At 68.0% G+C, this 12676-nt stretch overlaps 1 protein-coding gene across 1 annotated transcript in view; it reads right to left on the bottom strand.

Moving 5' to 3' along the window:
* The window catches only part of FLNC (filamin C), a 50649-nt gene that overhangs the window by 13089 nt on the left and 24884 nt on the right, over positions 1-12676 (bottom strand). Inside the window, exons 19-33 of the mRNA XM_034762955.1 lie at positions 12430-12547; positions 11360-11622; positions 9754-10351; positions 9015-9188; positions 8045-8207; positions 7251-7411; positions 5780-5947; positions 5339-5462; positions 4574-4730; positions 3962-4151; positions 3358-3381; positions 2762-3009; positions 2181-2279; positions 1581-1680; positions 733-1025 (exon numbers count right to left, since the gene is read on the bottom strand). Coding sequence (XP_034618846.1) covers positions 733-1025; positions 1581-1680; positions 2181-2279; positions 2762-3009; positions 3358-3381; positions 3962-4151; positions 4574-4730; positions 5339-5462; positions 5780-5947; positions 7251-7411; positions 8045-8207; positions 9015-9188; positions 9754-10351; positions 11360-11622; positions 12430-12547 — 2880 coding nt within the window. The remainder of the gene's footprint in view (positions 1-732; positions 1026-1580; positions 1681-2180; positions 2280-2761; positions 3010-3357; positions 3382-3961; positions 4152-4573; positions 4731-5338; positions 5463-5779; positions 5948-7250; positions 7412-8044; positions 8208-9014; positions 9189-9753; positions 10352-11359; positions 11623-12429; positions 12548-12676) is intronic.

Below are 12676 nucleotides of genomic sequence, written 5' to 3'. Positions count from 1 at the left end.
GGGGGGGGGGGGCGCTCCCTGCCCCCCAAAATGGACCCGGCTGAGGGGTCCTGTTCTCTGTACCTACAAGCTCTGTTTTAGACCCTGTTCCTGTCGTCTAATAAACCTCCTGTTTTACTGGCTGGCTGAGAGTCACGTCTGACTGCGAAGTTGGGGGGCAGGGCCCTCTGGCTGCCCCAGGACCCCGCCCGGGCGGACTCGCTGTGGGAAGCGCACGGAGGGGCAGAGGATGCTGAATGCTCCGAGGTCAGACCCAGGAAGGTGGAAGCTGTGGAGCCAGTCTGCTCCGAGAGAGGAGGCTCCCCGGAGTCCTGCCTGGCTTTGTGGGGAGCAGTTCCAGAGCATCACCTGGGGACTCCCTGACAGGCTGATCTCCAGCCACCCCCCACACCAGGCCTGGGCTCTCAGCCCCCTAGGGGGCTGGCTCCTCCGAACCGGGCTGGCGCTAGGGGGTGCTGGCTCCGGGGAGGGGGCAGAGCCGGGGGGTGGGGCCTGGCCCCCGCTCTTGCCACATCAGGCAGGGGAGGAAGGGGCCATGGGGGACATGGCACCAAGGAGGGCGGGGGGAGGGATCATCTGGGGGCTGAGGGGGGACCCAAGGGCTCTCTGGGGCCTTCTCCCCATGGGACCCCCTGCCCCTGGGGCCTGGCGCACAGGGCAAGGCCCTGTCGGGAGAAGCCAGTCTCAGCAACAAGGGGAAGGGACGGGGGCGGGACGCTCCCATCACCCCGCGTTGGGAGCTGCGGCTGGGCCGGTCCCGGGTGTTCCCCCAACCGCCCCAGGAGCCGTGGCTGGGCCAGTCCTGGGCATCCCCCCATCCCGCCCCAGGAGCCATGGCCGGGCGGGTCCCGGGGTCCCCCAGCTGTGGGCAGCCAGTCGCTCACCGGGGATGTGGTTGCCATCGTATTTGATGTCCATCTCGTGCAGCCCCTTCTCCACAGGTGCGAACCGCACTGTCACCGTCCCGTCCTTGTTATCCGTGATGCTGGGCCGGGCCGTCTTCCCTGAGGGCATGCGCACCTCGCCTGGGGAAGGGGAGGGGGAGGGGGCGGCACCGTCAGCGGACACCTCCACCTGCCCTGGCACTGCCCTAGGCCTCCCACCCCCCTAGCTCTCCCACCCCTACCCCCTCCAGCCCCCCCCGTCTCCCCCCCCCCCCTCGCTCCCCCCCCCCCCCCCGCTCCCCCCCCCCGAGCTCTCCTCCCGCTACTACCCCCCTGAACTCTTCCACCCCTAGCCCCTCCAGCCCCCCCAGGCCTCCCACCCCCCCTGCTCTCCCCCCTCAACACCTGCTCCGCCCCCGAGCTCTCCTACCCCTTCCCGCTCCACCCCCGCTACTACCCCCTCAACTCTCCCACTCCTACCCTCACCCACCAACCCCCCAAGCTCTTCCACCCCTCCGCTCTAACCCACCCCAACCCCCGCAAGCTTTCTACCGCCACCCCTTCAATCCTCCTAAACTCTCCCACCCCCAAACTCCTCTCCCACCCACCCACTCCAACCCCGCGATCTCTCCCCCCACAGTGGCATCCCGCCCTGCCCAGGCTGGTGCCCCGTTGCCAGGCTCCCCCCACCCGTACCGGTGATCTCCCCTTTCTGCACGGTGAGGGGGATGACGAGGTTGAAGGGCCGCAGCATAGTGTCCAGGCTCTCGGCGGGCGCGACGGGCTGGTCCGTGGCCTGGCGGGGTGGAGGGAGGGGGCAGAGAGAGAGAGAGCATTGGCATGGGAGGCAGGGTGCCCGAGGCGGAGCAGGAGAGGAGCAGAGAGCGACAGGCCCAGGGCCCTGCACGGGCCCATGGGAGACAGAGCTGCAAGAGAAGGGGGGCATGAGGGCGTGGGCACCTGGTGCAGGTACCCAAGCTGGGTGGAGCTCATTGGCGGGGGGGGAAATCACTGCACCCAGAGCTTTGGGGGGGACCCTCATCCCGTGGCCCCGAAACCCCCTCTTAAGGGTGTGAGACAGACATTGGTGCCAGCTCTGCATGGTCATGGCACACCAGGCACCCGGGAGATTCGCCCATGGGCAGATGCACGGGCACCTATGAGGGAGGGGCCAGTGGAGGCTGGTGCGTGCCCTGCTGAGGGCAAGGGGGGCCCAAGCGAGCCCAGGGCAGAGATGGGGAGAGGCAGCAGGATAGGGCAGAGAGAGGCAGCAAGGCCGAAGGGAGCTCCTGGTACCCAGCGTGCTGGGGAGCCGCCAGCCTGGTGCGGCGAGAAGGGCTGGTGCAACTGGAGCGAGTCGCACGGCTCCTCGACGTGGGGGATGGTCTCGCACGCCTGGCGGGAGGCAAGGAACAGGTTAACGTGGGTGGCCATGCTGGCTCCACGGCTCATAGCCACGCTGCTGGGGGGTGCCCAAAAGGATCCCACAGCCCAGGCGCAGGGGTCGCTCGCCCAGCACCAAAATGCAGCCACCTCTGGGGTGGGATGCGGCAGCTGGCTAACAGCCCTGCAGCAACAGCGTCCCGCGAGGAAGGGGCCCCGCAGCCAAGGCAGGGCTCCCCTGCAGTGCCCCGGCCGGGGGACCTGTAACACCCAGGGTCCCCCCATGCTGAACGATGGCAGCTTGGGCAGCAAAGTGCCCCCTAGTGCCACCCTGCGGCACTGACAAGGGGCATACGCCCCCTCCTGAGCCCCCTCTCCCTGCAGCACAGCGCCCTCTAGTGCCGCACTGAGGCCAGCGCTGACCCCGACAGTCCCAGCAGGACCCCCAGCCCCCAGGTTTCCCTGCAGGTCTCCCCGCTTGCCGCCAGACCCACCAGCACGTGGAAGGGGCTGTTGGGGATGAGCTCGCCCCCAAAGCGGATGGTGATGACGTATTTGCCTGGCTCGGGCGCCGTGTAGTAGATGTCGAAGGTGCCGTCGTGGTTCTCTACCACGTCCACGTCCAGCTCGGCCCCGTCCGGCGTGGACACCTTGCACGTCACCTTCCCCTTGCCCGCCGCCTTGGCGTCCACGGTGATCACCGTCTCCTCCCCGATCTGGATGGTGGGGCCCAGGCAAGCGCCTGCGGGGCGGAGGGGTATGGTTGGTGAGAGGCGGCGGGTGCCAGGGGCCCCGCCAGCACCAGCCCCACAGCCCAGCTCAAGGGAGCTGAGCCTGGCTGGGGGTGTTGTAGGGGCCGGCCACCAGAGGGAGCCGTGATCCCTGCCCTCAGCCAGGGGTTCAAATCCCACCCCAGGCAGCCCACGCCCTAGGAGTCGGCTCAGAGCAGCCCGCAGAGGCCCAGGCATCCGGCCGCATTGCCCTGCTTAGCCTGGCTGTGCAGGAATGGGGGGCGGGGTGTCAGTCCCAGGTCCCCCCCCACAGCTCACAATGGCCAGAGCCGCCCACAGCAGCACAGAGCAGGACTTACCCAGTCCATGGCCCCCAATGGACACTGCAAAAAGAGGGAGGGAAAACCTGTGAGAACGCAGCCAGTCATGGGGCAGGGGCTGAGGTTCGGGAGTGAGGGACAGAGGCCAGAGGCCATGTGGGGTGGGGGGGCGGAAGCCACAGAGGCCACATGGTGGCGCTGGAGGCCGCATGGGGCGGAGGCCATGTAGGGCGGGGGTCAGAGGCCGCATGGGACAGGGGCACTGGATGTCACATGGGGCAGAGTCTGGGAGCCTGGGTGGGGCAGGAGGCTGCTTGGGGTGGAGTCCGGGGGCTGTGTGGGGCAGGGGCTGGAGGGCATGTGGGGCAGAGTCTGGGGCCTGCATGGGGAGGGGGCCAGAGGGCACATGAGGCAGGGGCCGGAGGGCGGGGGCCCGGGGCCACGTCGGGGGGGGGGGGGGGAAGGCATGGGGGGCAGGGGCCGGGGGCCACGTGGGGCGGAGTCCAGTGGCGCGGAGACCGTAGGGCGCATGGGGTGTGGGTCGGAGGGCACGTGTGTGTGTGTGGGGGGGCTGTGTGGGGTAGGAGCCGGGAGCCGCATGGGGCAGGGGCAGGAGCCGGGAGCTGCGTGGGGCGGGACCCACCTGTGACCAGGCACTTGCTGGCGTCGCCGCTGGGCTGGGCCAAGGTGCGGAAGGGCGAGAAGGGGATCTCGTCGCCACCATACTTGATGGTGATGGTGTAGCGCCCCGTCAGGTCGGGCACGTAGGACACCGTGTAGGTACCATCCCCGTTGTCCCGGATGTTGGCCTTCTTGGGCTTGCCCTCGGGATCCTGGCCGGGCACAGACGGGTCACAGCCACTCAGCTCCCCAGCCCAGGGCAGTGGGCAGAGCCTGGCCTGGGCGCCCTCCCTGCCACCCCCAAGGGGGCTAGGGCCCAGGGACGTACCCCCATCACTGCCATGACCCCTCCCAGCCCGGTACTCCCCCCCCCCAACAGAGCCATGGGCCCCCCTAGCCCAGTATCCCTCCAACAGAGCCATGGGCCCCCCAGCCCAGCATCCCCCCATCAGAACTGTGACCTCCCCAGCCCAGCATCCCCCCATCAGAGCTGTGACCTCCACAGTCCAGCATCCCCCCATCAGAGCTGTGATCTCCCCAGCCTGGTACCCCCTCCATCAGAGCTGTGACCTCCCCAGCCTGGTACCCCCACATCAGAGCCTTGGGCCCCAGCCCCCAGTTGCAGAGCACTCACCAGGATCTGCACGGTGAGTAGCCCCTCGCCAGCGTCGCGCGCGTCAATGGTGAACTCCACGGGCAGGCTGGCGGGGATGCCCGCGGCACTGAGGCCCGGCCCGCTGGCCCGCACCTTGCTGGCATCGTGGGCCGGCAGCGCCTTGATCTTAAACGGGCTGGAAGTGGACAGGCCAAAGTCAGAGCTGGGCCGGGGCCAGCACCGATCCGAGGGGGAACCCACCCCCCAAGCCTGGACCTGCTCCATGCACTGGCACTCGATGGCCCTGCCCCGAGCCCCAGGGGCGCGGGCAGGATCTGGGCCCTGCTGCCACGCTGGTACCGGGAGCCCACTGCCCCCAGGATGGGCCTCTGGGTCTGGAGGGGCCCCTCACCCACCTCCGCTGGCCTGCCCAGGGAGGTGCTAGGCCCCCAGGTCCCAGGGGGCTGGTTCTAGCAGCCCAGTTGGCAGCCCTGAGCCAGGGGCAACGTCCCAGCCCGAGCCGGAGGCCGCTGCTGCCGGGGTGGGGGAGGGCCAGGTCTACACGGAGCCCTCAGCGAGTGTCGGGCCAGGACTGGCTGGGGCACGGCTCTCATACGTCTGCCCCCGGGAGCCTGGGACTCCGGGCCGGTTAGGACTCAATCTGACCTTCTCCGGAGCCTGCCCCAGCCCCCTGCATCCGGCCAGCTGTCCGGCCAGCCAGGCCCCAGCGGCCATTGTACTTTGCCCTTGTGCCCCCCCCACACTAGTCCCCTCACCCCACATTAGCCCCCCTGCCCGGCTCACCTGCGCGGCACCTCCTGGTCGGCGTATTTCACGGCCACGGTGTAGGGCCCGTCGCTGGCCGGGGTGTAGTTCACCTTGTGGGTGCCGTCCCCGTTGTCCCGCACATCCACCGGCTCGGCCAGGCCTGCGGCAGAGGGCCCGGCGGGCTCAGTGTGGGCGCCAGGGGAGCCCTCCTCCCCGGGTACCACCACGGGGGGGCATGGGGAGGGGACCTCTGGGTAGGAGGGGCTGCCCCAAGCCCCCTCTCCCCATGAGCCATCCCATCCCCTCACACCAGCCCTACGAGCCATGCCATCCCCCACCCCTCAGAGCCAACCCATCCCCCACGAGCCATCCCCAGGGGGTTTGATGCCCCATTCCCACCCTGCACCCAGCCCTGGCATGCCCGGCCTGGCACTGCCAAGCCATGGTGGGGACAGCCCAGGGCTCTGCTCCGGGTACCTGAGGGCCCGAGGACCGTCACCTCCAGGGGCGCCAGCCCGGCCTTGCTGCAGTCGACGGTGAAGGTCTGGGGGACGCGGGCCCGGACGCCAGCCCCCAGCCCGGGGCCCGAGCACTTCACCTTGCTGGGATCCACCACGTCCTTCACGGGCACTCGGAAGGGGCTCCCTGTGGGGAGAGGGGCGGTTACCAACTGGGGGGCAGCTGGACCCCAGCCCCTAGAGAGGGGCAGGGAGCCTGGCCTGCACTAACTTCGGGGGGATGTCACCCCGGATCGGGAACGAACCCCACACCCCAGGGGCTGCCAGCCCAGCCAGGAACCACCACAGCAACCAGCACAGAACCTTCCACCCCAGATGAGAGCCGGGGCCCAGCCAGCCAGTGCCCCCCGCCCCGGACCAGAGCCGGGGGCCCAGCCAGCCCGGTGCNCCCAGCCAGCCAGTGCCCCCCGCCCCGGACCAGAGCCGGGGGCCCAGCCAGCCCGGTGCCCCCCGCCAGCTTCTGCGCCGCACCCAGTCCATCCAGACACACCCCTGGACAGCTCCTGCCAAGCCACCCTGCTGCACTCCGGCCTGAGGTGCACATGGACGAGGCCCCAGTCCCTCAGCCCAGCTGCAACCCCAGCTCCCCCACGCAGTGACCCTATCCCCTGTCCCCCGGCCCAACCTGGCTGTGACTGTGACAAAGCGGGGATTTCCCCTTGTTAGGTTGTATGGGAGTCTTACTGTTTTGCATGAATGCAGTGTGTGCCTCAGTTTCCCTGTGTACTGCACCAATGTCTAGGTGGTGGGAATAGGGGTGGGTGAGCTTTGTGGGGGTTGCTGTAGCTGCCTGCAGGGATGCTATGGCCGCCCCTTCGGAACCTGAGGCCCAGGAGGGGGATGCGACCAGGTGACTCTTGGCCTGGGAAGCGAGACAAAGGCCGGAGGAGGAGCAACGGGCAGGGCAGGGGCCAGGCAGCTGGAAGCGAGTCAGTCTCAGCTGGCTTGGGGCTCAGGGGGAGGACCAGAGCCCTGGCTCTGGGCTCCCCTCCCCCCAAGATGGAGGGATAGCTCAGTGGTTTGAGCACTGAACTGCTAAACCCAGGGTTGTGAGTTCAATCCTTGAGGGGGCTGTTTAGGAATCTGGGGCAAAAATCTGTCAGGGACAGTACTTGGTCCTGCTGTGAAGGCAGGGGACTGGACTCAATGACTTTCCAGCTCTGTGAGATAGGTATATCGCCATATAATAATAAAAAAAAGTCGCTCTGGGCGGACTCGCTGTGGGAAGCGCACGGAGGGGCAGGGGATGCTAAATGCTCCAAGGTCAGACCCAGGAAGGGCGAAGCTGTGGAAGCTTCTTGCCCTGGAGCCAGTCTGCTCCGAGAGAGGAGACTCCCCGGAGTCCTGCCTGGCTTCGTAGGGAGCAGCATCGCCTGGGGACTCCGTGACAGTGACCCCATCCCCCGGCCCAGCCTGGCCGCAGCCCCTACCTGGGATGGGGCGCCCCCCGAAGGTGATGTTGACGTCGTAGTCACCGGCCGTGAAGGGGATGTACTCCACACTGCAGCTGCCGTCCTTGTTGTCCTTGCAGGACATCTTGGCCTCCGAGGGCCCCTCGATGGCCAGGCCCAGCCCGCCGGTGCCAGCGCCCCTGCCAGGAGAGCCCAGGGCCGGTCAGAGCCCCAGCCAACCACCCGGGAAATTCAGCTCCGCCTCGGGGGCGGGTGGGGGGAGGGGATCTGGGGCCTGGTCCCCCAGTGCAGAGCTCCTAGGTCAGGGGGCTGAAGGGGGGCTCTGGCCAGGAGCAGCTGATGCCAAAGGCGGCATAAGGGGTGATCTGCCCTGAGGAGCCCCCTCCCCGCTGCCAGTCCTCAGTTATCTCCAGTGTGGCTGCTCTGAGCCGGGAGGGGCCCATTAGTCCCAGGCATGGCACGGGCTTGCTAGAATTCTGCTCAGCTCTTGGCTTCTTGTGGCAGGGAGTTCCACAGGCTGATCGGGGCGGAAGCATTTAGTAAGCGTCTGTCCTGGCCCCATGCTGTTCCCCAGAGTCCCCAGCCGGACCCTCCGGGGCCAGGCCACGGGCCGGCCAGCAGTGCCAGGATGGGGTCTTCCTTCCCGCAGGGCCATGCCCGTCCCATCTGGGGGCTTTCACACGACAGGAGCCGCCCACCTCACGGGGCAGGGAGCAGTGTGGGAACAGGACCCGGGGAGCCATCCCCCACCCCTGGCCTGGGCCGTGACCGCGGCGGCTCCCTGGTCTCCCCTCTCCCCGGCAGGACGGTACCTGGTCTCCACGGTGAAGCGATTGGACTTGTTCACCAGCCCCCCGTCCAGGCCGGGGCCGTAGGCGCGCACACGGCCGGGCTCGCAGCCCTCGGCGACGGCCACGCGGAATGGGCTCTTGGGGACTGGCACCTCGTCATACGTCACCTCCACCCGGTGCAGGCCTGGTGCGCCAGACAGGGCGGGGAGAGATCAGGAACTGCTCCTGCCCCCACCCCATCCTCCCCCAGCTCCATACAGGGGTCAGGAAGCCCCCCCACCCAATGCCTGCAATGCCAACTGGGGGGCAGGGAGCCATGACAGCCCTCTGTCCCCAAGGGGTGCTGTTCCCCCAGACCCCACTGGGATTTTGGAGATGGGGGGGCCCTGGTCTCCGCTCCCCATCACGAGAAACCCGGCCAGGTTTGACATGGGGTCCTTCCCCTCCAGCCCAGGCATCCCCATGGGGTATAGAGGCCCCTGGGACACCCCCTCCTCCCCACAGCTGTGCTGGGACCTGCCCCACCCCCACCCCAGTGAAATCCTCCTTCAGGAACCCCCAAATCCACCACAGCCACCCCCGCCAGGGTCGGGCCATGGACCCAGCTCCCAGGCGACAGGTGCACCCGGGGCCCCGCCCGGGCCGGAGCTCGCCTGGCGGCTCTAACAATAGTCACAGTCTCAGGGCAGCTGGCAGGGCCTGGGGCACCAGAACGCCTGCCCGGCCCAGGGCACCTGCTCCCTACGTCCCAGCAATAAATCATTCCCCGTCTCGGCCACGGCGGCCCAGCCTTCCCAGCTCTGACACTGATTCATAGCAGGACCTGAGGCCGGTTGCTGCACCCCTAAGTGTGCCTCAGTTTCCCGCTCTACACTGGGGATAATTACCCTGACCCTGGGCCTATATAGTGCTGTCTGAAAGTGCAGGGCTACCACCCGCCTGGCCCAGAGCTGGAGCTGTGGGGGGCCCGTCGGCGGGCAGGGTTCCTTACCTTCCTCGTAGGCCGTGTAGTGGACACGGTAGGTCCCGTCGCCGTTGTCAGTGAGGTAGGTTTCGGTCTTTGCGCCAGAGGGGTTAATGACACGCGCCTTGATGTGGCTGCCGCCCGTCTTGGTGAGCGAGCGGGCGTCCACGGTGAACTCAGTGGTGACCTCACGCAGGACGCCTGGCAGAGCGAGCGGGCGGTGAGTGCCAGCCCGGGGCCGCTGCTGCCCCCCAGAGAGAGCCGCACCAGCCTATGGGAGCGCTGGAGCCCAGGCTGTGCCAATCAGCTGCCAGCATCCTGGCCAAGGGGTCACCCGCCAGGGCATTCGGTGGAACCCCCTTCCCTGGCAATGGGCCCCGGGGGCCCCCATCCCACCCCGGAGCCCAGCAGAGCTGCACTGGCCGCGGGGTCTGGGAAAGGACCCCAGGCAGCCCCCTGCAGGAGGGAGCAGGTTGGCCTGGCCACACCCGGAGGGTGGGTACGGGGACATACGGGAGGGGGGTATGGGGACAGAGAGGGGGAGAGGTGTGCGTGTGTGGGGACAGATAGAGGGGCTTGTGGGGCAGACAGACAGACAGAGAGAGAGAGGTGTATACAGGGATGGATAGAGAGATAGAAAGAGAGAGAGGAGGTGTACAGGGATAGATAGATAGACAGACAGACAGACAGACAGACTGGTAGATGGGGTGTCTGGGGACAGACAGGTAAATGAGGGTGACTGGGGACAGACAGACAGGACCCTCACCTCGCGGCTCCACGCCGGGCCCGAAGACCTTGACGGCGCTGGTGTCGACGGCGGGCTGGACGTTGACGCGGGCGGGGAACTTGGGCACGGCGTGCCCGCCGTACTTGATGGTGATGGTGTAGGTGCCGGGGAAGGCGGGGCTGTAGGTGATGGTATAGGTGCCGTCGCGGTTGTTCTGGATCACCACCTCGGCCTTGACCCCTGCCTCGGAGACGATCTCGATGGTGAGCGCGGCCTCGCCCGCCTTGGAGCAGTCCACCAGGAAGGTGGCGGTCTCGCCCGCCGTGCCGCGCTCCAGCCCCGGCCCGCTGGCTGTCACCTTGCTGGGGTCGAAGAGCGGCTGGATGTTGGCCTTGAAGGGCGAGCCGGGGATGTGGGCCTCGGCGAAGAGGATGTTGATGGAGTACTCGCCCGGCTCCGTCGGCAGGTAGGACACGGAGCACGACCCGTCCCCGTTGTCCTGGCACTCGATCTTGGCCTCGCATGGGCCTTCCACGGTCAGGCCCAGCCCGCCAGTGCCCGCGCCCTTGGTGTCGATGGCAAAGGGGGCCGGCTTGCCCACGAAGCCGCCCTCCAGGCCCGGCCCATAGGCGCACACCTAAAACGGAAGCGGGCGCACGTCAGCTGGGCGGGAACGGCTCCGGGGCAGCTGCCAGCAATGTCTTCTCTCCCTGCATGGTACAGGGGGTACCCCAGCCTGGCTGGGCAGGGGCAGACCCTGTCCCCCAAAGTGATCCCGGATCCTGCCCCAGGGACCAGGCTGGGAAGGACCCCATCAGGCCCAGCTCTCCGCCCCGGCCTCTGAGCCTGGGACACTGCCTGGCATCTCCTTAGCCGGGCAGCGTCCTCCTGTGTCCTGCAATGCCCGCTTTCTGCCTGGCACCAGAGCACGGGGGTCAATTCCTCACTGCCGTGCATGGGACCGTGTGAGAGCCGGGAGCACAGCCCCCTGGAGTGGAGAGGGAAGCTGGGGGGCACCGTGAACACACCCCAGCCCCAGAGCAGACCCGGCGGGCGGGGGAGCCGGGGTGACCCCGAGCAGCTTGGCATGGAGCAGCTCCACCCGTGGCTCGCTACCCCCTCTGGGGGTCACAGGGTGTCACGGAGTATTGGGGGACTCAGGGCCCTGCACCCCCGGCTTCCTGCGATTCACCATGACTCTCAGCCAGCCAGTAAAGCAGAAGGTTTATTTGGATGACAGGAATACAGTCCAAGACAGGTCTTGCAGGCACAGACAACAGGGACCCCCTCAGTTAGGTCCATCTTGGGGTCCCCGGCCATCCCAGCCCAGTCCCCCTTGGGGGGTCAGAGCCATCTCTGCCTCCCAGCCATCTCTCCAGCCTGCTTCCAGCACTCTGCCTTCAGCGACCCCTCCCACAGCCTTTTCAGTTTCCCGGGCTAAGGAGTCGCCTCGCCTTCAACCCCCTCCTGGGTTCTCATGTTACACACTCAGGTATGCGCCCTCGGGCAGATCCCATCCTGCAATGCAGACTATCCCAGCACACTCCCGTGTCAGCATTCACAGACCACAGTGAGAACAGGCCCAGTTCGTCACACAGGGCGACAGGAGATGGTGCCCGGCCCACAGGCAGCCCCCACCGCTCACCTTGGATGGGTCCGGAGGCATCACCCCCTCAACAGAGAAGGGGCTGCCTGGCACAGGGTGCCCGTCGTAGGCCACGTCCACCTTGTAGGGCCCCTCCTCGGGGGGCATGTACTTGACGGTGTGGATGTCGTTGGTGGTGCCTGTCTCCACCTTGCAGGGGATGGGCCGGCGAGAGGGCGAGGTGATCTTCACGTCCACCTGTCCCTGCCCCCCGGCACCACGGGTGTTCACTGCGAACTCCTGGTCCCGGCCCACGTCCACCTCTGCAGGGCGAGAGCGTCAGGGCAACAGAGCCACGCCACGGTGCCAGCCCCTTGCCCGCCACACCACACCCTGCACCTGCCTCGCCTCACAGCGCCACGCCCTCGCCAGCCAAACCCCAACTGGGCCACCCCCTCGCCCACACCGCCAGCCCCTCGCCCGCCACACCCCACTGCCTCACCCACCATGCCCACAGTGCCAGACCCTTGCCCGCCGCGCCCCAACCACACCCCACGGTGCCATGCCCTCACCCGCCACGCCCCATGGTGCCACACCCTCACCCGCCACGCCCCACCATGCCCCTGCCTTGCCCCATGGTGCCAAGTCCTCGCCCGCTGCACCCCAACTGTGCCACCCCCTTGCCCGCCACACCCCATGGTGCCAGTCCCTCACCCATGCCCCACCACCACCGCCTCGCCCCACTGTGCCACACCCTCACCCAGTGTGCCCCACAGAGCCACCCCCTCACCTGCCACGCCCCACGGTGCCACCACCTCACTTGCCGCACCCCATGGGTGCCATCCCCTTGCCTGCCATGCCCTCACTCACCACACCCTGCGGGGCCACCCCCTCACCCGGCGCACCCCACCATGCCACTGCCCCACCCTATGGTGCCACCCCCTTGCCCACCATGCCCACAGTGCCAGCCCCTAGCCCACCACGCCCCACTGTGCCACTCAGCCCACTCACCTGCCACACATCGTGGTGCCCCCTCCATCTGTGCCCACTCCTCCCGCACCCCGTTCAACCGTCACCCTGGCATTTTCCAGCCCCTCCAGCCCATCCCCCGCTCCCCTGCCCCCACTCACTGTTGTTCAGTCCCTGAACTTTGACCTTGCTGAGGTCCAGGGGAGGGGCCACGCTGACGGTGAAGGGGCTCTTGGGCACGGGGTCCCCCCCGTACGTCACCGTCACGGCCAGATTGCCCTGCGCGGAGAGAGCAACCGAGTCAGGGAAAGGACGGCGGGCGGTGCCCGGCAGGGAGCCACAAAGCTCGGCTGTGAGTGTGCAGGGAACCATGCCCAGCTGGTGCGTGTGCTTGGGGGGGGGGGGGGG

Source organism: Trachemys scripta, chromosome 1, assembly GCF_013100865.1.
Source record: "Trachemys scripta elegans isolate TJP31775 chromosome 1, CAS_Tse_1.0, whole genome shotgun sequence".
NCBI classification, from domain to species: domain Eukaryota; kingdom Metazoa; phylum Chordata; order Testudines; family Emydidae; genus Trachemys; species Trachemys scripta.
Note: the sequence above shows the minus strand (reverse complement) of the source record. Positions and strands in the feature narration are given on the sequence as shown.